Here is a 20,611-nt window from a genome sequence, read left to right on the forward strand (position 1 = left end):
ATTTAATAATAAGCTATAACCTTAGAGCTCGTTTTTGTCAAAATAAAATACATTTTTATTTGAAGTAAAAGTAATTTTTTTTTAAATATGTTTTGGATACCACACATCTATGGAGTTTCCCCGAGTGATTGCCCAACACTGATCAGCAGGTGTTTATCGATACATGGCGTTGTTGTGCATCTTCGCATTGGATTCCTTTTGTTTAAGCAAATAATGGTGATTTGCGGGAATATTCTGACCAGAGACAACTACGAGCACTTTGTTTTGACTTGTGCGCACAAAAATGATTGCTTCGTGGAGATGGAACTCGAGCGGTGGCGGGAATTCATCCTGCACATCAAGGAGCACCTACGAGAACCGCATCCGGAAACGCAGGAGTTTGCTGCTTCCGGATACATTTCGACCACCGAAAGTGATTGCAGTGTTGCGCCAGCAAAGGTGTTCATAATCGAGCAGCCTCAAGAGGATTGCCTGGCCGAGGACATGTTCGTTGACCTGCCCGCCTCCTCCGAGGACGAAGACGGCAGCGAGGAGGAGGATGAGGACGAGGTGGACTGCTCCTCCATGGCAGTTGACTGCGAACTGGGCAGCCACGACTCCACAAACTTTGCTCCGCTTTCCAAAGTAAGCAACTACGATTATCAAAAACAAAAACCACCAATTCAATCAGATATTTTGCGCTTTTGCAGTTCAATCCAACGTTTTATCGACGCAGTCCACGGATCACACAGTTCATCGAGCTGTACAAGCAGCACACCTGCCTCTGGGATCCGGCTGATGAGTCATACAAGAACAAAGAGATGCGCACAGCTGCCTACGAGGAGATGCTGGACCAATTGAAGGCCTCTGTGAACCTTCACCTTACGGCGTACAAGCTGAAGAAGTGCATCGCAAGTCTGCACGCCCAGTATGCCGCGGTTTCGCGGCAAATGAAGACCCAGAAACTGACCAAGGTTCCACTGTACTACCACGGGAAATACGGCTTTTTGGCCGAGCGCGGAAGTGTGGAGGATGCAGAGAGCGATGAGGACGACGGCGATGGCAAAATAAAGGTGGGTTCGACTGAAGCACCTGTCTTCTTAACAGCTCTAATGTTTGCCTCTTCGGCAGCTGGTGTTCACGGAGGAGAATCGACTGACCACTCTGTTCATTGACCTATACTCCAAGTTCCCCCAACTGTACGATCCGGCGCACAAGCACTTCTGCAATCTAAGTGAACGCAAGTCGTCGCTCATGGAGATCACAGACCTGCTGACTGCGGATTTTTCGGTGGGTCTGATAACCCTTTACGATGTGTACGACGGTATTCAGAGCATGCGCCAATGGTATTCGCGACGGATTAAAACTCTCACAGACGTGCAATCGGTGGGACTTTCGCTGGCCGAGAAGCGTTACATTGAGCGATGCAACAGTTTTATGCCCACCAAAACATTCCGCCAAAAGCTCAAATGTGAAGTTTGCGATAATGCCTTCAGCACGGATCACGCCCTGCAGGCCCATCAGTTCCGGGAACATAAGATGGGCGAGGGTGGCTGGTTTCGCTGCACGCTGTGTGAACTGAATTTCGACCGAAGGTGCCACCTGCATCAGCACATACAGCGGGTGCACATGAGCAAGACGTTCGTCTGCGACATCTGCAGCCGGAGCTTTGCCTTTGGCAACCAACTGGCCATCCACAAGCGCACCCACGACGAGAAGCACGTGGCTAAGCCTTACGTCTGCGAGTTCTGTGGCAAGTCATTCAAGCAAAAAATTCAAATGACCACCCACGTGACGGCGGTGCACACCAAGATCCGGGCCTTCAAGTGCGACATGTGCCCCAAGGACTTCCTGACCAAGCGCGACCTTAAGGACCACGTGAAGGCCCACCTCAACATCCGCGACAAGGTGTGCGAGGTCTGCCAGAAGACCTTTACCAATGCCAACGCCCTGGTAAAACACCGGCACATTCACAAGGAGAAGACGCTGCAGTGCACCCTCTGCACGACGCGATTCTCGGAGCGGGTTAGTTTGGGCGTCCACATGCGGCGCACCCACAAAATCATTAAGAGCACTCTTAAGGTGGCGGAGACGGCGAGCGACGCTCTTTTTGCACAATCATTCCCTAAGCCCCAAGACATTTCCAACAAATAAAAGATATTTACAATTAAGTTTTAAAGGTATTATAGAAAATGAATATTATAAAAAAAGTGATTGATTTTTAATTTTTGTTATGGCGTTTAATTATTAATTGTAGTAAATATGGAGGCATTCGAGAAATTCGTGGTGGAATTTATGGTGGTTTAAATATTACAATCTTGTTATCGTGTTATTGATTTCTTCTGCTCCAAAAAAAAATCATGAAGCGAACGTTCACCGAACGCAGTCTTCGAGTTTTAATATAATTGGACTTATGGAGAACTAATGGATTGAAATATAGACCACTAGCACTACTCCCACTAGTTTGAGTTCTGGATGGTCGAGTTACGGACTGTATGGGCAGAAAAATGGTAAGCTCAGATAAAAAATTGAAAGGCTGTTATGATTTATTTAGTAAGGAGTATGTAAATCATAATTCGCTTTAAATGCTTTTAAAGTAACTGTAACAGTCTACCGTTGCGCAATTTGGCCCGCCAACGTACAAGATCGGCAGCAGGAATTTTTGAAGTATGGGTTGTTACAGTGGAAGTTCTGGACGACCATATGGCAGTTGGAAAAAAATGGGATATCCGTACAACCCAGAGGCACCTGTACATCAGCTGCAAAAATATTAAGTCATTTAGTAATCAATCCCAAGTGAAGAAGATATTACTTACAGGGAATAAAAACATTAGCTTCGTCACTAGCCTGAGTAAACCCATTATTGGCTGTGCAGATGTAGTTTCCCGAATCGTCAGGGGTCACAGATCTCAGTACCAGACTATTTGGCTCGGCTGTTGAAGAGAAAGGAAGGTGCAATATTATTTTTGTAAAATACCAACTCAAAATGTTAAATATCACCACTTACAATTAATTTGAGCCCGCTCACTGTGGTAAAGAGCCACGTCGTCCTTGGTCCAGGTCACATTGGGTTTTGGATAGCCTTGTACGGAGCAGGTCATGGAAATGGTAGATCCGCTTGTGTAGCTATTCTTCCAGTCCAACTTCAATACGGCTTGGACATCAACTGTGAATCAGACCAAGGATCTAAAGTTATTTTCTCCATTTCCCTCTTAAAAATTAACTTGATACTATTAATCTCTATAAGTAAATGAGGTAGTGGAATAGTGGACTTGTATAGAATGTTTTGGTAATAGAAACTCTAGAAACTAATAACTTTACTAGCCTTTTCTACAACCGGATCATAATTACTCCGAAACGCTTAAAAAAAATTAAGATTTTTTTACAACGAGCGGCTTTTTGATTCCCAAAACCCGGGAAGATTTCTGTTAAACTCTAGATAATACACTTACCCAATTCGGGAACATTCCTGCATTGTTTCTCACACTTTTCGCGCGTCTCAAAGCGGTTTCCGTTTCCGCCGCAGCCGCTGTAGGTGAACATCGTGCAGACCTTGAATTTCTTGTCGTAGAACCAGGCACTAATGTGATCGTCGCATCCGCCCGACTCCAGAGGCGCATTACACTGGGAATAGATCTGCAGAAAGATGTTTAAGAAATGTGCTGTATAAAAATATATCTTTCTTACCGGTGCTGGAGGCGGTAACTCAGCAAGTTCCACTTCTTTTTGACTCCGGCAGGAGCCAAGGCACTCGATCTCCGACTGGAAGTTGTTGCGATTACCGCGGCATCCGGTGTACTCAAACTCGTGGCATCCGCCGCTGCGCTCATCGAAGAACCAGCGCCTGGAGAGGTCACTACATCGTCCTTGGACAGGTGGCAGTCCACAGGCGGTCTGGGCATCATGGCATTCGTTTTGGCACTCCTCCTCGCTGGCGTAGTTGTTGGCATTGCCGCCACAGCCCGTGTAGACGAACTCGTCGCAGAGTCCCAGTTGGCTGTTGTAGTACCAGCGGATCTTGTCCTCGAAGCAGTTGCCCGGCTCGGATGCCAGGAAGCACTTGGAGGTGTCGGAGGAGTAGGGCCTATTTTCGGGCAGCTGTTCCTGATGCTCCTCCACGACTCTTTGTGCGCAGCGGGTTGAGCATTCCTCTTCGGATCCAAAGCGGTTGTCATTGCCCCCGCATCCACCATAGTAGAACTGTTTGCAGCTACCCTCTGTAGAATTGTAGTGCCATTTCAGGCCCCATTCCGCGCACTCACCTGCATCAGCAGGCTGTTCACACAGGTCTACAGCTGGAGATACTTCTGGAGTTGGAGTAGAAACTTCTAGATTGGTGACGGTGGTGACGAAGTAGTTGGGACTACTTTCCGGCAGCGGTTCCTGTTGCTGTTGCTCCTCCACGGATCTTTGTGCGCAGCGGGTTGAGCATTCCTCTTCGGATCCAAAGCGGTTGTCATTGCCCCCACATCCGCCATAGTAGAACTGCTTGCAGCGACCCTCTGTAGAATTGTAGTTCCACTTCAGGCTCCATTTCCCGCATTCCCCTGCATCGGCAGGCTGTTCACACTGGTCCACAGCTGGAGTTGAAGTAGGGGGTTTTGGTTTGAGACTGGAGGTGTCCGACGAGTTGGGATTAATTGCCGGTAGCGGTTCATGTTTCGGTAGCTCCTCCACAGCTCCCTGTTCGCAGCGGGATGAGCACTCCTCCTCGGATGCAAAGCGGTTATCATTGCCCCCGCATCCGCCATAGTAGAACTGCTGGCAGCGACCCTCTGTGGCATTGAAGCTCCACTTTAGGTCCCATTCCGCGCATTCACCTGCATCAGTAGGCTGTTCACACAGGTCCACACCTGGAAATACATCTGGAGTTGGAGTAGGAACTTCTAGATTGGTGACGGTGGTGACGAAGTAGTTGGTACTACTTTCCGGCAGCGGTTCCTGTTCCTGTTGCTCCTCCACAGCTCCTTGCTCGCAGCGGGACGAGCATTCCTCCTCGGATTCAAAGCGATTATCATTGCCTCCGCATCCTCCATAGTAGAATTGCTTACAGCGACCCTCTGTGGAATTGTAGCTCCATTTCAGTACCCATTCACTGCATTCCCCTGCAGCGGCAGGCTGCTCACACAGGTCCAAAGATGGAGTAGGGAGTGCCAGGTTGGGTCGGGAAGTGTTTAAGACATTGGGGTTGCAATGCATCAAACAGGACTCCACAGTGGCGAAGCGGTTTCCATTGCCACCGCAACCGCCGTAGTAAAATGGGGCACACGTCTGAGTCTCGGCGTGATAGTAGTAGTTGATCACATAGTTGGAGCAATTACCCGTTTCGGAATTCAGCTCACACATATTCTTACTCCATTCAGGAGATCCTTCGGTAGGGCTATCCTTCTTGTCCAGATAGGAGCATTCACCCAAGCATTCCTGCTGGTATGTGGGTTTCGATGCCGGGTCGCACATGTAGTCCTCTTGTGGAGTCATCGTCTGGCTAGTGAACTGTTCGCAGATTACGAGGCGGGTTTGAATACCCTTTCCACAGGTAGCGGAGCAAGTGCTCCAACCAGAGGAAAACCACTTGGTCTGGACCTTCAGCGAGCTGCAAGGACGGGAGAGTTCTGGGACTGCCAACTGACAGAGCTCGTGCGGATACACCTTTCCGTCCTTATCAGCGCAAATCGCCGTCCGGGTCTCGGTTTCCTGATCGCATGCTTCGCACTGCAAGATGATAACAAGTATATATTATATATATGGGGGCTATTGAGTGGCAGATACCCACCTTGCTCCACTCAGAGAGAAGCCAATCAAGATCCTCTGGGTACCTTCTACCATCCAACTGAAAATACTGTGGCGAATCCATGTCTGTTATATTTGTTATACTCTGCAGTGGACCAAGTTGATCAAAATTTTGAAGTACCCGGTCCTCATAGGAATCACGTATGCCTGTCAGCACAATAAGTGCCACTATGGCAGTGAAGCTGATCAAATAATTAATAACAATAAAAGAACCCATAATTGTTAAATGCTTTAAAAAACTTACCAAAAGCGTCCGGATAAATCCATTTGGAGGATATATTTTGCTCTAACTTACACCTGAATTAACAGACAATTTTAAGTTTCAGTGCTGTTTAAAATTATGTTCCAATGGAAAAAAGCACCTATTGATTTTGAAAGCCCGACAACAACTGCGAAGATCCCCAAATTTGTGTAGTCTTATTAGCAGCAAGAAATTCACTGGAAATGTTATAAAACCAGCAAAAACAATGCAGGAGGTGATAAACTATAGCCTAGCATTTTTGGTTACTTTTAATTTTAATTCGAGAGAGATAAGATTTTTTATATATAAATCACGTATTAAGTAGGTCTCCGCAAAAGTATAAGCTTATTTTTATTTAGTTGTCTGAGATTTCTTTCGTGTTTCTAAACTCTCATTAATTTAATCTCAAAACATTTTTCTCGGTAACCTATCTCGCATTTCACCATTAAGTTCGGGAAATAGGGTCCAGTGTCTTAGATAAAGAACTTAAAGGAGGTGAGATGGTTTATCTTATAACTAAATCATATAGTTCAATGCTACTATATACATAGATCTGAGACAAACCGTAAATAAATCAGAATACTGAAATTTTTTGACTTCTTCGATGTCAAACAGCGGTGTCGATAAAAAGAATTTTATTTTTTTTTCGGCAAGCCTTTGCACTCTACAAAAAATCACTCTCAAAACCGTTTTCTCGATCTTAAAAGTGAGTCAAAATCGTTTCAATCTCCATTTCTTATATCGAAATAAATGTACCATTCTACTTAAAAATCGCACCTTCCAGAAAAACAAACTTTAAAGCACATTCGTCTTAATTGGAGAATAAGACTATAAAATTGAAAGCATTTGATCTGTTTTTGTAATGTTAAAATGGATAATTTATTTTATTTATAAACTAAAATTGGGAATATTTCAGTACGGAAAATAAATATAACATAATATAAAAAACTATCATTTGTTTACGGTATTTCTGAACTGTTAAATTGGGGGATTAATATTGTACCACGAGCATTTGGGGTACGTACAATTTTCGATTGATTGATTTTTTTAAAAGTCAAATAAAATTCCAATTCTCCCGGCTTATCAACATTCTAAAAATTTTGGTGCTTTTTAACACTGGCGAAGCAGCTGTTCTTGTTTTGGTTGTTACGTGCTCTGCCCTGCAGCCGGATTGCGGATCTTCACGGGAGCGATGAGTGGACTGCTGCCAAAGTTGTGGCGTCAATGTGACGCAGGGTTCCTGCACCGGATCAACCAGGCACTGATCGGCGCCGGGGCCAAGCCAAACCGCTGGAGGGCGGCTCGTCTACTGGCCACCAGTGCGGTTAAAAATCCGGCAACCGGACTGCGCGAGTTGCCGCACTGCAATGTGGGCACCATTGGGCACGTGGACCACGGCAAAACCACCCTGACCGCCGCCATCACCAGGATCCAGTCCCAGAAGGGGCTGGCGGAGTACCTTTCCTACGACCAGATTGATCGAGCGCCCGAGGAAAAGGCGCGCGGCATAACCATAAATGCCTGCCACATTGGCTATGCCACCACAGAGCGCACCTACGCCCACACGGACTGCCCGGGTCATGCGGACTACATAAAGGTGAGGAGTCTTGAAGCACATATTTTTAATCAACTTATCTAACGCCTCTCTTGAGAACCGCAGAACATGATCTCGGGCGCCTCCCAAATGGATGGAGCAATCCTGGTGGTGGCTGCCACCGATGGCCAGATGCCGCAGACGCGCGAGCACCTGTTGCTAGCCAAACAAGTGGGCATACAGCGCATAATAGTGTTCATAAACAAGGCCGATTTGGTGGACCAAGAGGTGCTGGAACTGGTTGAAATCGAGATGCGAGAGATGTTGAGCGATTTTGGTTTTGATGGCGTTAATAGCCCCGTAATTTGTGGTTCTGCCTTGCTGGCTCTTCGTGAGGACATGTCAGAATTTGGCGTTCCGTCCATTGAGAAGCTATTGGAGCACTGCGATTCCTACATACCAACGCCTCAACGCGATATCGCCTCACCATTCATCCTGCCTATTGACAATGCTTTTACGGTCCCCGGAAGAGGAACCGTGGTCGTGGGCACCATTAAAAGAGGTACCATTCCCCGGAATGCGGATGCCGATTTGCTGGGCTTCAATCAGAACCTGAAGACGAGCATCAGCGACATCCAGATTTTCCGGAAGAGCGTGCCCCAGGCGCAGGCGGGCGAGAATGTGGGCGCCCTGCTGCGAGGCATCAAGATATCCGCCGTGGAGCGGGGGATGCTGCTGTGTGCGACGGGCTCCGAGGATATTTCCAACCACTTTGAGGGCTCCATGTACCTGCTATCGCGTGCCGAGGGCGGACGCGTCAAGCCCATGCTCTCCAAATACATTCAACAGCTCTTCAGCCAGACGTGGAATGTTCCGGCACGTATTGACATAGGTAAGATGCCATACGATATGTCAAGATAAAATACTCAAATATATGAATTTAATTTTAGTTCCAAGTGAAGCAATGCTGATGCCCGGGGAGCATGGCCAAGTGCGGGTCACCCTGCTGCGGAAAATGGTCATGACGCCGGGCCAAGCTTTCACGATTCGGGAAAACGGAGCCACGGTGGCCACCGGAATGGTCACGCAACGCCTGCCCTCCCTTGACCTGCCCAAGAACAAGTTATCAAAAGTGCTGGTGGATTGTTAACGACTCGCAATTATATTTGTAAAAATTCATAATGCTGATCCTTATACATGCGTACTTGTATTGTTAATATATATTTATGTGTTTAGGTAAATTGCTTAGAATGTTTCAAACAAATGCCAACGTATTTTAGGTTTGCTAATCTGTTTAATAGTCTTCTGACATGGCCGAGAAACACAAATAACAAGTTACAAGCTACACAGAAAATGAGAATACATAAATAGATGGAATTCAACAGCAATGCTTCGGTGTTCTCTATGAGTCTTAGTCTATCATCTGTAGTTTCGGTGTTACAAGCTTTTCTTTAAGGCAACAAATCGGCCTGGTTAAGTACATTCATTGTATGTATATATATATATATATTTATTTATTTATGTTCTAAGGTACAAGGTTCAGGCAAGGAATGCTCTTTTTATGGTCGGAGTCTAACTCCCGGCTCTTATTGCGTTTCACATTTAAAGGTTGGTTCTTAACCTTCCATTGCTTTTGCTACAAATAGTTCGTACAACAAAAAACTAAACTTGGCAACTTGGGACGGGTGCCGTCGGAGACTCAAAATGGATACAAAAGGAATGCAAACAGGGGGATAATTTAAACTAAACAGGAACTACACGGATTTCGGCAAAACTGCTCTAAGCATCGTTTCATTATCTAATAGATTTTCTAAATATAAGAACATTACTAATTTCTACAATCGTTATACTCATATAATACACAAAAAGAAAGCGGTGTGTCATGTCATCATAAATGGCAACGTTTTCGACCGACATTGGGCTATCCCACAACGCTCATATCTTTGTGAGAAACTCATCCAGGTTAAGATGTGACGGCAGATCAATATCCTCCAGCTTGATGTCGCTGTACCTGAAGACCACCTTGAAGGGTTGAATGAACTTCTGGTCGATGGTAAATTCGTCGCTATTGCTCTTTTGCTGTAAGATAAAATCGCCGAGTTAGGGGAACTTAAATTCAAAATGTCTCTTAAACATACCATTTGTCGGGCATTCAGTTCCTTGGTCAGTTTTTCCAAAAACACGTTCGTTATTTCACTCTCGTAGTCATCCAGCTTATAGGACTTCATCACCTTAAGAACCTGTGCCGTGCTCAGCGAAGTACACAGATCGCAGATGGTCTGAACATCCTGCTCGCTTTTCCGGGACTGCAGCAGCTGGGATACCTGATTCAGAGGCGCCAACGGTGCCAGCACATCGTTCGACTGAAAAATCCGAAACATGTTATTCTAGAAACATTGTTGTTAAGAGAGCTTGACTTACCATCTTCTTGCTGCGCACCCAATCCTCGATGCAGCCGATGTTATAGCGGATTATCATGCCCGTCTCCCACATGCAAATGTCACCCCTCAGCATCAGGCAATTAAGAGCCACAGCGCACACAAAGTAAAGTAATTGATGGAATATCTGCTCGGCATAGCAGTTGTCCAAGCCAAAGTGCTGGAACTGCTTATAGAAATGCTCCAGCTGCCCGATCAGTTGCTTCCAGGCCGGACCACCTCCGTGCTCCGGCGACGAGGATGCTCCAATAGACGGGGCCCGACTGCGCATCCCGTGCGCCTGCCGTCCTCGCTGTATCTCATCGTTGTTGAGTATCGCTGGCACTATTTTTGGGTCCAACAGACCCTGAATCTGCATGATCAGCGCCTGGTACAGATTCACTATTAGATCAAGAATCACACGACGGTACTCAAACAGATTAAAGTTCTTCAGCTGCTGTTGATTCTGCTTCTCAGTATTGAACTTAACGTACTCCTCCACATCGCCGTATTGCTTTAATAGATTCAGCAGTCTAAATGGGAAAAAGGGAGTTTTGTAATTTGTTTTTTGGTTCGCAGAATTTTGGAAGACTTACGTTATGGAGTTGACGAGCCAAATAACACGGTTCTCAATGGGATGTGGCGTGCGGTGCATTTTCTTGATCTGAATCACGAACTTGCTTAGCAGCTCGCGCACATCATCGTCGGCATTGGTCAGATCGGTGTAACTGGTAAGGAAAAGATGTCAAATTAATAAGGATTAACATTATTAGTATTGTTAAATTAATAGCCCACCGAATACACATAAAGATGAGATAGGCTGGGAAACCAGGTAAGAGACCGACCACTGTGCGTGGAGTCAAGGCGCTCAGCAGGCGCTGCAGGATCTTGTCCAGATCGCTGCTGTGGAACTTCATGAGACCCTGCGGATTTTGAGACTTTTGCTTGGTCACATTTGCGCCCACGTCGGTGGTGGTGCCGTTGGGCTTGTTACGGCTCATCTCCTCCTCCAGCTTGTGCTCCAACTGTCCGCCATCCTGGCGATAGGCCTTCAGCTTGGCATGCGCCAGCTTGAGTTCCTCCTGCACGAGGAGGAACTCGGCCACAGCCTTCTGCAGTTCACGGCGCAGGTAGCGATCGTTCTGTTTCAGTGTGTCGACATTGGCGTCCTCGAACTCATCGAGGCTCTCGAAGATAACCTTCTGCAGCTCGTCCTTCTCTATGTTTAACCTTTCGATCTCCTGAGTCATCTCAATGAGCTTGCTGTTGTGCTCCTCAGTGATGGCCTTGAGCTCGGATTCCAGTTGACTGAGGATGGGGAAAAAAAGTTTTAGTTTTGCATAAACTCCTTGGAGTATCACCCACCGATTGATGAATTTCTGGGATTGGAATGCCTCCATCACCTCGTTGACATCGTTGCCCCGCAACTGAAGACTCTCCGGTTCGAGGGATCTCATGGACTGGCTCTGCTGCAGCAGGACCGCCTTCAACTGGATGCACTCCTCGCGGCGCCTACGGACCTCTTCCTGCAACGCAGCATGCTGGGCTGAAATGGCAAAGAGTGGGAGGAGTGGGGAGAAAGGGACGAGGGTCAGTAGGACAACTCCGAGGGTCGCACGGCGTGCGCGGGCGGTTACCATTGAGCTCGTTGATCTCAACACCGTGCTTAATGCTGGTTCGCAGCTGATCGTACTCGCTGCGCAGTTTCTCGTTCTCTACCTCAAGCTCGGAGACGCTATGTGAGTGGTGGTCAGTGTGCGGCAGTAATACATGGATGTAGACAAATGGAGTTTTGTTCAAGTTTTAGTTGGGGTAGTAGTGTATGGAAGCCACACCGATCTCGGGTAGGATCTCGTGTATACGCAGGCTCAGTATTCTGTTGGGGTAGGACCTAAATACTTACCGGAACGAATCCTCGGTGGGCTTGTGGCGGCTGGCCAGCTTGATGTACTGCTCCTGAAGGTTCTTGTGCTTCTGCTTCTCCTCCTCGAGAATGGCTCTTAACTTCACCACCATGCTTGTCGAGTCGTACGAATCTTAAAGAAAATGTATAAGATATTATCCACTCCACACCTAGTTCTTAAATAGTGGTCTCACAATTCTTGCTTAGCAGATCCGGCGGCCTATTGATATCCAGAGTATTCTTGGCCGAGGCGTAACCCACATCGTCCTCGTTCTGGCTGGAAGCGTTACTAGCCTTGCGCCCGTGCAGGCTGAAATTGCCGGCTGTGAGTCGACTGAGCTCCTCCTTCAGCGTGTAGTTCTCGTTCTCGATCACCTCCTTGTCCTTAATGGCTCGCTGGTACGCCTCGTTCAGCTCCCTGTTGTCAATCTCGGCCAGCAACCTGTCCTCCTGGTTGCGTTGGCTGACCTCTGCGTTCTTTGCCATCTCAATAATCTCGTCAATCTGGCGGCGCAGCTCCTCGTTCTCTAGGCGCCACGTCTGCTTCTGGCTGAGCCACTCCTCTTGCGCATGGCCGTTCTCCTCGAGCAGCTGCATCTTCTCATCCCGTTCCGCCTCCAACTGCTTGTTGAGTGCTTCGATCAGCCGGTCCTTGTCCTGGCAGGCGGCCTTCACATTCTTGAATTCACCTTCCAGGGTCTTCTTCAGCTCAAGCTTCATTCTGCAAAATAAAAGATGAAATAAGGAGAATAACATTTTGTGCTTTTAATACAGACTTCAATACGCTGATCTCGCTGGTCTTGTGCTTCAAGTTACTGTTGTCGCGGTTCAGCTCATCGATGCGCTGCTGCATGGATATAATCTTGTTTTCCAGACCCATGTACTTGTTCTCTATGTGCTTGATAGTCTTGGCCTCGGCCTTCATGCGTTTGAACTTACGGCGGGCCAAAAACCTGCGAATTGCCGCCTGGCAAATGATGATGTTGCGCCGCCGCTTTTGGTAAGCTCGCCGCGCCAGGGCACCACGAACGAAACGCTGGATCTGAACCGCCCGGTAGTGATCCCGCATCGCATGGAACTTGCTACGGGCCATCATGCCGCGAGCGTAGGTCTGTATGCCGGAAATTGAATGGCGCAGGCGCAAATAACGACGACGGCACAACCAACCTCGAGCGTACTTCGACAGGATCAAGCCCGCGCGAGCCTCCCGCATTTTCTGGACGCGCTGGCGTGCGAGAAAGCCGCGTGCATGCCTCTGGATGCCATTGATCACCATTTGGAGACGCAGGAACCGGCGTCGGTAGATGAATCGCCGCACCACCGACTGCACAATGGTGATGTACTTCTTGCGCAGATTTGCCCGCACTTGTTCAAGGAAGGCAACTTGACCGGCGCGGAAGAAGATCTGTGTGTTGCCAAAGCGGTACTTATCCTCGTCCTGGATCCACTTCATCACGATGTTTTGGCATGACTGCTTCATGTCGTTCTTGTCGAGCTTGGATCGGTAGACCAGCAGCTGGTAGCGCATATAGAAGTCAGGATAAAGCCACCTCGAGGGGAATCCCGCAGCGGAGATGCGCACCGTTTCCAGCACACCGCAGGCCCTCAGCTGCTGGATGATCTTGGCCGTTTCCCATTTAAAGGCAATCTTGTCATCGTTGGGCTGCGCGAAAAAATCATATTTTAAGGATACTTTTAATTTGTATACCACATTTTAATCCTTACCTTAATGCAGCGCACATAGTGCGGTGTTGTAGCATGTAACGTGGATATCAGCGAGGCCAGACTCTCCTGGAACTGCGATCCTACAGTTTTCCTATGCTGCTTGGATGGTACCACCTTTTAATGGGAAAAAATATAAATTAGTAGTGCGACTTGTGGGAATGGACAAACAGACAAATGTTAGATTTAAAATGAATGGATTAATTATAGATGAAATTATATTTGGAATTTTTATAATAATACCGTTATTTTAATGCAAATTTAAAATCGAATTATGAAGAACTTCTTAAAGGATTAATAAAATTAAATGTATGTGGTTAACTTCTTCGGGTTAGTCATTTGAGGTAAGTTCAAATAAGTTGGTAACTAACTCTTCGTCGTGTGTCGTTCCCTTGCTGTTGGGCATTCCGAGGGAGTTGGCGGTGAGCGAACGACAAGCGTATGGAAAATACAAATAGCAATAAGACAACGATTACAAATGGACAAGGTATACAAAGCAGTTTAATTCAGAAGCTCCATCGCGCCATCGGGTAATCACAAACCTGTTTGCGGCCAGCACTGATCACGACACGACCACCCAAAGTTGACGATTTGGCGGTATCTACGCTCAAGGTATCTACTTCCTCGAGGGTCATCACCTGCTTGACCAGGGACATGTTGGACTCGCTCAGCACTTGGGTCAGCTCCTTGGAGACAGTGTCACGATTCTTTTCCAAGAATCCGTTCACGTCATATTCGACCGTGTCCGAGAAATGTTTGATAAAGAAGCCTGAAGGAAAATGAAATATAAATTTTGATATATATTTAATATGGTAAAATATCAAAGATTCACTCACTTGTGGTGCCAAAGCGTGGCTTCTCGAAATGCGGAAATTTACTGCATTTTCCGATGAGCTTGCCAGCCCAACTTTCGTCCGAACCCTTGGGCATCTAAAGATTCACACAATTAGATACAGTTTTTATAATAAATACCATCAACTCCTACTCTACACTCCTCATCGAGGAGGTCCAGCACTCCCAGTCGAGATTCAATTAGATCAATGCACGGCTGATTGTCGTAGAAGTCAATCATCGTCCAGGTGATGCCCTCCTTGAGATACTCCTCCTGCTCCAGCTTAAAGACATGCTGGTTGAACTGCTGCTGCAGCTTTTCATTCGCATAGTTTATGCAAAACTGTTCGAACGAGTTCACCTCGAACGTTTCGAAGCCGTAGATATCGAGGACGCCAATGAAGCTGCACTGCTTGCTACCGTTGTTGAGGCTCTTGTTCAGCACACCGACAATGTACTGGAAAAGTTTCGCATAGATGTGCTTGGCCAGGGCGTCTCGCGCCGCCTGCGCCGCCTCAATGCTATTCGGTATCAGCACATATTCATTGACCGACTCTATCTTACGCATCAAAAGCCACCGGCGCAGATCCTCGGCGCTCACCCGCAGCAGATCGCCGGTGATCTGCAGGTGGATGTCGTTATGCTATGGATGGATTTTCATTAATACATCGTATAAATAGAACGATAATCGGTGTTCGAAAGGTTTAGCTTACGAATATATCGCAGGAATCAGAGTCCTCTTCCTCGCTGCCTTCGTTAAACTTTTTGGACACTTTAATATTGCCCAAGTGGAGTATGCCTGCCAGGATCTTAACGATATCGGCTATCTGCTGAATGGAGAAGCCCAAAACGGTCATGGCCTGCACGGTTTCATTGAACTGATCTGCATCCGAGACTCGTTCTATTTCCAGTGCTCCACCCATGTTGAGGAACTCGAACTTGTCCTGGTGATCTGCAATAAGGGAAATATGTTAGCTATATATTACTGGACTGAATTAAGGGAGCAGTTTTAGGGTTACCCAGCACCAATTCCGGGTACTTGGACCGCGCCGCGCACAGCTGGTAGAATATGTGGTAGTTCCGCTCTCCCTGCGCTTGGTACACCACCCGGGACTTCTCCAGCAGGTAGGTGTGCATGGTGGCCCCCTGGAGGTACATAACGCCCATCTGGTTCCGGAACAACAGCTTGGTGAACTTGCCGAAGCGGGAGCTATTGTCGTTGCGGGTCGTCTTGGCATTGCCAAAGGCCTCCATGATCGGCGAAGATGCCAGCACCTTGCGCTCGACCTGCGTCTCGGACTCAGAACCTCCGACGGCGGCGAAGTACCTCATGGCGTATTTGGCGGACACCGTCTTGCCCGCTCCCGACTCCCCGCTGACGATGATGCTCAGGTTGCAGTTTTCGCGCTCCAGTTTCGTGTACGCCTCCTCCGCTAGGGCAAAGATGTGGGGCTCCAGATCGCCCATGGCATGACCCCGGTAGGCCCGGATGATGCTCGGTCCGTAGAGGGGCATCTCCGCGTACGGATTGATGGCCACCAGAATGATGCCGCAGTAGGTGTAGATAATCTGGCGCTCGCAAAAGCGGACACGCAGATTGTGCAACACCCCCGGCTCATGCAGGTAGGACAGAGTGGTGAGGTCGTTCTGTCCCACCAGAATGGCCGGATTGCGCAAGGGGGGCAGGTCGCTGCCATCGGCCTTTAGCTTGACCTCCTTGAGGCTCCCGGACTCGGTGCAGATCTTCAGGAAGCCGGCGCCCTTGCGGTAGCTCTCCTCCAAGGTGGCACTCTCCCACACCTGCTCCGCATGCGGCACCCAGATCTTGGCGCCCTGCGAAAGAGATATGGACGATTAGTAGGTGTCGTGACCTGCACTTAACCCCAATCCCCCGCCAGAGACGTCACCCAATACGGTGTCTTATCAACCAAGCTTATCGCACAGCCCGTTCCCGTGCCGATAAGACAGCTGCCCTGTGATTCATAGCCAAACATTTTTCGGGGGGCTGCGATGCAGTCATCAATGGCTAATCACCTGTCATGGGAACAAATCAGGGCCAATACCTGGAGAACGGGCCACACTCACGAACACACTCACAAAATCTCGTTATGGGTGCAATTTTATATTGGCACCATTTGCAGACGACACCGACACCGCCGCAATCTGCCACGATGCACTTGTGGGGCATCAATATATACTGTGTAATACCTGCGCATATAGCATCTCCTCGCTCGACATGGTTCCACTTGCTCCTTCTACTCCCACTCCTACTCCTCCGCTTGCTCTTCCTACTCCGTCCTCTTCTCTCCTTCTTCCTACTCCGCGTGAGTGTGAGTTGGGCTCATAAATCCCGTTAGCTTGATTCCCTTTTCTGTTTTGGTTGCTCTTTTTTCCAGGCCCTGGCAGCCGTTCTTAGATGACCATTTTCGTTGACTTTTTGTGGGGTTTACTTAAAATTTGCAATCCAAATGTGCTTAAAATTAGTTATATGAATTTTACGAAAACATTGATAATTTCAGGATCACAAATCAAAATGTGAGATAAACAAACAAACTTCCGTCTCTGTCACCGACCGACTAACTGATGTTTTGTTGTTGCCAAAAGGGCAGGGTTGCCAAAGGGCCTGCAGTTTGGGCCAGGTTTAAAAAGTGGGTTAATTTTTATGGCGGGAGATTGTAATACACAAAATGTCATGCGAAAATGATTAAATAATGGTTGACAGCCTTTATTTTCGTGTGGAAAATCGCCGAGAAACCCCTAAACATTTGGCGCGCAATGCCCTGCAGTGTGTTTTACAACACTTTGTTACTCACCAAACGGTTCTTGTCAGCACTGGAACTCGCATTTTCCCGCCAATTTGTACTTGGGCTGCTGCAACACCGCATCGTCTGAAATTTGCTCACAACAGCTCCAGTTTTCGTGCAGGACAGATTAAATAAATATACAGCTCTAAGGAAATGTCAAGTCCCGCTCGTTCGCCCAGTGTTGGGGCTGCCACGCCCAAACAGGGAGCCCGTACGCCCACCAGAGGTGAGTGTTCTGTTGGCGTGCCAAAAAGTGTGTTCTGTTTTGCACAACCCGCGTCTCTTTGCCCACAGGCATTGCTTCCCAGGATGTGGAGACGCCCATGCGCATGGGTCCCGGCAGGGCAGGAGGCCGACCCTCGGACAACATCAGTTTGCCGCCCACTTCGCCGGGGAACATTAGTTTGCCGGCCACCAGTCCAGCTCGAGGATTGGGAGCCAACATGAGCGAGATCGATCTCAGTTCGCCGCTCAACTACGGCACGCCCAGCTCAATGGGCTCGATTCGCACTCCGCGCTCTGGAATACGAGGAACTCCGTTGCGGGCACGTCCTGATATCCGGACGGACAAGCGCATTCGCCAGGTGGCCATTGGCGGAGGCTCGGGGGTAAGTTTAATGCCGTACCTCATCGTTAGAATCTAGACTGACATCCGCTCCTTCTGCAGCTGGAACCCATTCCAGAGAAGGGCTCTGAGACCACCGATCCCGTCTCTGAATCCTCCCAGGCACCGCAGCTTGTTGTCTGGGGAACCAATGTGGTTGTCAGCCAGTGCAAGTCCAAGTTCAAGTCCTTTATAATGCGCTTCATTGACCCGGGTGCCGAGCAGGACGAGATCACCGAGAACATTGATGTTAACCAGCCGCTGTATCTGCAAAAGCTGGAGGAGATTCACACATTGGAGGAGCCCTATCTGAATCTCAACTGTGCCCATCTCAAGACCTTCGATCAGGACTTGTACCGTCAGTTGATCTGCTACCCGCAGGAGGTTATTCCCGGATTCGATATGGCCATCAACGAGATGTTCTTTGAGCGATATCCGGCCGCCCTTTTGGAGCACCAAATTCAGGTGCGGCCCTTTAACGCTGACAAGACACGCAACATGCGCGCCTTAAATCCCGAGGACATGGACCAGCTGATCAGCATCAGCGGCATGGTCATCCGCTCGTCGAACGTCATTCCCGAGATGCGCGAGGCCTTCTTCAGCTGCAACATATGCTCCTTTAGCACCACCGTTGAGGTGGACCGCGGTCGCATCAACCAGCCCACGTTGTGCACCAACTGCAACACGAACCACTGCTTCCGTTTGATCCACAACCGATCGGAGTTCACGGACAAGCAACTCGTCAAGCTGCAGGAGTCGCCGGATGACATGGCAGCCGGCCAGACTCCGCACAATGTGCTGCTGTATGCCCACAACGATCTGGTGGACAAAGTGCAGCCAGGTGATCGTGTCACAGTCACTGGCATCTACAGAGCCACGCCCCTTAAGACCGGTGGCCTCAGTTCTTCTGTGAAGAGCGTGTACAAGACCCATGTGGATGTGGTTCACTTCCGCAAGGTGGACAACAAGCGACTGTACGAAGAGGAGGAAGGGTAAGCATGGCCTAGTTGAAAGTCGGGAAAGCATTTCCTCATATTAAATAACTTTTAGCAAGGATCACATCTTCCCGCCAGAGCGCGTTGAGCTGCTGCAGCTGCTGGCCAAGAAGCCGGACATTTATGACCGCCTGGCCAGGGCTATCGCGCCATCCATTTACGAGAACGACGACATCAAGAAGGGCATATTGCTGCAGCTCTTTGGCGGCACTAAAAAGAAGCATGCCACTCTTGGTCGTCAGAACTTCAGATCGGAAATTCACCTCCTGCTGTGCGGGGATCCGGGTACATCCAAGTCCCAGATGCTGCAGTACGTCTTCAATCTCGTGCCCAGATCGCAGTACACTTCCGGTCGCGGTTCTTCGGCTGTGGGTTTGACCGCCTATGTGACCAAGGACCCGGAGACTCGCCAGCTGGTCCTGCAAACGTGAGTATAAAGTGATTTCTAACATTTTAAATTGATAATAACCCCATGGTTTCTTTATTTTTAGGGGTGCACTGGTTTTGGCCGACAATGGTGTCTGTTGCATCGACGAGTTCGACAAGATGAACGACTCTACCCGCAGCGTGCTCCACGAGGTGATGGAGCAGCAGACGCTGAGTATTGCCAAGGCGGGAATCATCTGCCAGCTGAACGCAAGGACCTCCATCCTGGCAGCGGCCAATCCTGCCGAGTCTCAATGGAACAAGCGCAAGAACATCATTGATAATGTACAGCTACCGCACACACTGCTCTCCCGTTTCGATTTGATCTTTTTGGTCCTGGATCCCCAGGATGAGGTCTTCGACAAGCGCCTGGCCAGCCATTTGGTGTCACTATACTATGTGACCCGTCACGAGGAGGAGGATACGATGTTTGTAAGTAGCTAAGACATATTTATATTTGCGGAATGTTAATATCTTTAAAAAATTCAGGACATGAGCGTTCTGCGTGACTACATCGCCTATGCCCGCGAGCATCTGTCGCCCACTTTGTCGGATGAGGCGCAGCAGCGACTGATTCAGGCCTACGTTGATATGCGAAAGGTCGGCGCCGGTCGTGGCCAGATCTCTGCCTACCCGCGACAACTGGAGAGTCTTATCCGGCTATCGGAGGCGCACGCCAAGGTTCGGCTCAGCAGCCAGGTGGAGTTGCTGGACGTGGAGGAGGCTTGGCGACTCCATCGCGAGGCTCTTAAGCAGTCTGCCACGGATCCCCTGTCCGGCAAGATCGATGTGGGCATCCTCACTACCGGTCTGTCCACTGCTGCTCGCAAAAAGCGCGCGGATCTGGTGGCGGCCATTAAGGAAAACCTCAAGAAGAAGGGCAAGGTTCTTACAGTTCCGTACCAGAAGCTTTTCAACGATATCAAGGAGGGTTCCCAAATTGTAAGTATATATTTCTTTATTTTTAAAACGGAATAATTAAAATTACTATTTACTTCAGATGATCACACGAGAGCAATTCGAGGATGCTCTAAAGGAGGTTCAAGATGAAGGCGCCATTGTTGTCATGGGAAAGAACACCATTCGCATTTGTTAATTTTATACTATTTATCTCATTCGGAACCACTAACTCATTCATTCCTATTTTTAAGAGCAACTACAAAAATGTTTTTCAATAAAATACGTCCAGTTACGTTTTATTGTGTTTCTTATTTCTGCTAAAAGTTTAATTTAAGAGGTTTCTAGTAGACACTACGTCTACGTTCAAGATAAAACCACTCTTGAGAGCATATTTGTTGTCATAGACGTAATCATTCATTACAAACAAAATTTACATTTAAATTCTTGTGCGGGCCTAATACAAAT

General features: G+C 48.2%; 5 protein-coding genes across 9 annotated transcripts; 3 read left to right on the forward strand and 2 right to left on the reverse strand.

Moving 5' to 3' along the window:
- Positions 1-136: 136 nt before the first annotated feature.
- Positions 137-2,204, forward strand: az2. Its single transcript, XM_017084965.4, has 3 exons — positions 137-624; positions 690-1,052; positions 1,111-2,204. The coding sequence occupies exons 1-3, from the start codon at positions 214-216 to the stop codon at positions 2,131-2,133; spliced, it is 1,797 nt and encodes a 598-aa protein (XP_016940454.3). The 5' UTR covers positions 137-213; the 3' UTR covers positions 2,134-2,204.
- A 303-nt stretch (positions 2,205-2,507) lies between these two features.
- LOC108017716 (papilin) lies at positions 2,508-6,167 on the reverse strand. Its single transcript, XM_017084826.4, has 7 exons — positions 6,014-6,167; positions 5,753-5,951; positions 3,667-5,691; positions 3,432-3,615; positions 2,987-3,145; positions 2,796-2,912; positions 2,508-2,738 (listed from the first exon to the last, which is right to left on the reverse strand). The coding sequence occupies exons 1-7, from the start codon at positions 6,034-6,036 to the stop codon at positions 2,590-2,592; spliced, it is 2,856 nt and encodes a 951-aa protein (XP_016940315.4). The 5' UTR covers positions 6,037-6,167; the 3' UTR covers positions 2,508-2,589.
- Positions 6,168-7,113: 946 nt separating this feature from the next.
- On the forward strand, positions 7,114-8,932 carry mEFTu2 (mitochondrial translation elongation factor Tu 2). Its single transcript, XM_017084947.4, has 3 exons — positions 7,114-7,607; positions 7,671-8,436; positions 8,495-8,932. Exons 1-3 carry the CDS (start codon positions 7,203-7,205, stop codon positions 8,692-8,694), a joined length of 1,371 nt encoding a protein of 456 aa, XP_016940436.3. The 5' UTR covers positions 7,114-7,202; the 3' UTR covers positions 8,695-8,932.
- On the reverse strand, positions 8,684-16,999 carry didum (dilute class unconventional myosin). 5 transcript variants are annotated; one of them, XM_017085451.4, is made up of 18 exons: positions 16,626-16,996; positions 15,437-16,250; positions 15,131-15,369; positions 14,572-15,060; positions 14,423-14,516; positions 14,129-14,355; positions 13,958-13,981; positions 13,590-13,703; positions 12,641-13,527; positions 12,059-12,585; positions 11,865-11,997; positions 11,599-11,696; positions 11,327-11,507; positions 10,757-11,269; positions 10,558-10,689; positions 9,966-10,494; positions 9,683-9,907; positions 8,684-9,623 (listed from the first exon to the last, which is right to left on the reverse strand). In XM_017085451.4, the coding sequence occupies exons 1-18, from the start codon at positions 16,653-16,655 to the stop codon at positions 9,480-9,482; spliced, it is 5,400 nt and encodes a 1,799-aa protein (XP_016940940.3). In that variant the 5' UTR covers positions 16,656-16,996; the 3' UTR covers positions 8,684-9,479. The 5 variants fall into 5 exon arrangements, with proteins under 5 accessions (XP_016940940.3, XP_065719806.2, XP_016940941.3 ...); XM_065863734.2 differs by having other exon boundaries at positions 13,958-14,002; XM_017085452.4 differs by lacking the exon at positions 13,958-13,981.
- A 264-nt stretch (positions 17,000-17,263) lies between these two features.
- Positions 17,264-20,438, forward strand: dpa (disc proliferation abnormal). The gene is made up of 7 exons (XM_017084902.4): positions 17,264-17,447; positions 17,516-17,829; positions 17,889-18,817; positions 18,876-19,247; positions 19,312-19,678; positions 19,736-20,188; positions 20,247-20,438. Exons 1-7 carry the CDS (start codon positions 17,375-17,377, stop codon positions 20,340-20,342), a joined length of 2,604 nt encoding a protein of 867 aa, XP_016940391.3. The 5' UTR covers positions 17,264-17,374; the 3' UTR covers positions 20,343-20,438.
- The last annotated feature ends 173 nt before the right edge of the window (positions 20,439-20,611 follow it).

This window comes from Drosophila suzukii, chromosome 2R (genome assembly GCF_043229965.1).
Source record: "Drosophila suzukii chromosome 2R, CBGP_Dsuzu_IsoJpt1.0, whole genome shotgun sequence".
In the NCBI taxonomy this organism is placed as follows: domain Eukaryota; kingdom Metazoa; phylum Arthropoda; class Insecta; order Diptera; family Drosophilidae; genus Drosophila; species Drosophila suzukii.

Excerpts from the sequence above, each read along its gene's own strand:
- didum (XM_065863734.2), bottom strand. The coding sequence starts at position 16,655 with ATGTCGAGCGAGGAGATGCTATATGCGCAG. Across the intron at positions 13,704-13,957 it reads GGAACGACACACGACGAAGA|GTGGTACCATCCAAGCAGCA; the intron begins GTTAGTTACCAA and ends TCCCATTAAAAG. Across the intron at positions 11,508-11,598 it reads TGAGATCAACGAGCTCAATG|CCCAGCATGCTGCGTTGCAG; the intron begins GTAACCGCCCGC and ends TTGCCATTTCAG.
- LOC108017716 (XM_017084826.4), bottom strand. The coding sequence starts at position 6,036 with ATGGATTTATCCGGACGCTTTTG. Across the intron at positions 5,952-6,013 it reads GATTTATCCGGACGCTTTTG|CTTCACTGCCATAGTGGCAC; the intron begins GTAAGTTTTTTA and ends TTATTTGATCAG. Across the intron at positions 5,692-5,752 it reads TTCTCTCTGAGTGGAGCAAG|TGCGAAGCATGCGATCAGGA; the intron begins GTGGGTATCTGC and ends ATCATCTTGCAG.
- az2 (XM_017084965.4), top strand. The coding sequence starts at position 214 with ATGGTGATTTGCGGGAATATTCTGACCAGAGACAACTACGAGCACTTT. Across the intron at positions 625-689 it reads ACTTTGCTCCGCTTTCCAAA|TTCAATCCAACGTTTTATCG; the intron begins GTAAGCAACTAC and ends GCGCTTTTGCAG. Across the intron at positions 1,053-1,110 it reads ACGGCGATGGCAAAATAAAG|CTGGTGTTCACGGAGGAGAA; the intron begins GTGGGTTCGACT and ends CCTCTTCGGCAG.
- dpa (XM_017084902.4), top strand. The coding sequence starts at position 17,375 with ATGTCAAGTCCCGCTCGTTCGCCCAGTGTTGGGGCTGCCACGCCCAAA. Across the intron at positions 17,448-17,515 it reads AGCCCGTACGCCCACCAGAG|GCATTGCTTCCCAGGATGTG; the intron begins GTGAGTGTTCTG and ends CTTTGCCCACAG. Across the intron at positions 17,830-17,888 it reads CCATTGGCGGAGGCTCGGGG|CTGGAACCCATTCCAGAGAA; the intron begins GTAAGTTTAATG and ends CTCCTTCTGCAG.
- mEFTu2 (XM_017084947.4), top strand. The coding sequence starts at position 7,203 with ATGAGTGGACTGCTGCCAAAGTTGTGGCGTCAATGTGACGCAGGGTTC. Across the intron at positions 7,608-7,670 it reads GTCATGCGGACTACATAAAG|AACATGATCTCGGGCGCCTC; the intron begins GTGAGGAGTCTT and ends TGAGAACCGCAG. Across the intron at positions 8,437-8,494 it reads TCCGGCACGTATTGACATAG|TTCCAAGTGAAGCAATGCTG; the intron begins GTAAGATGCCAT and ends ATTTAATTTTAG.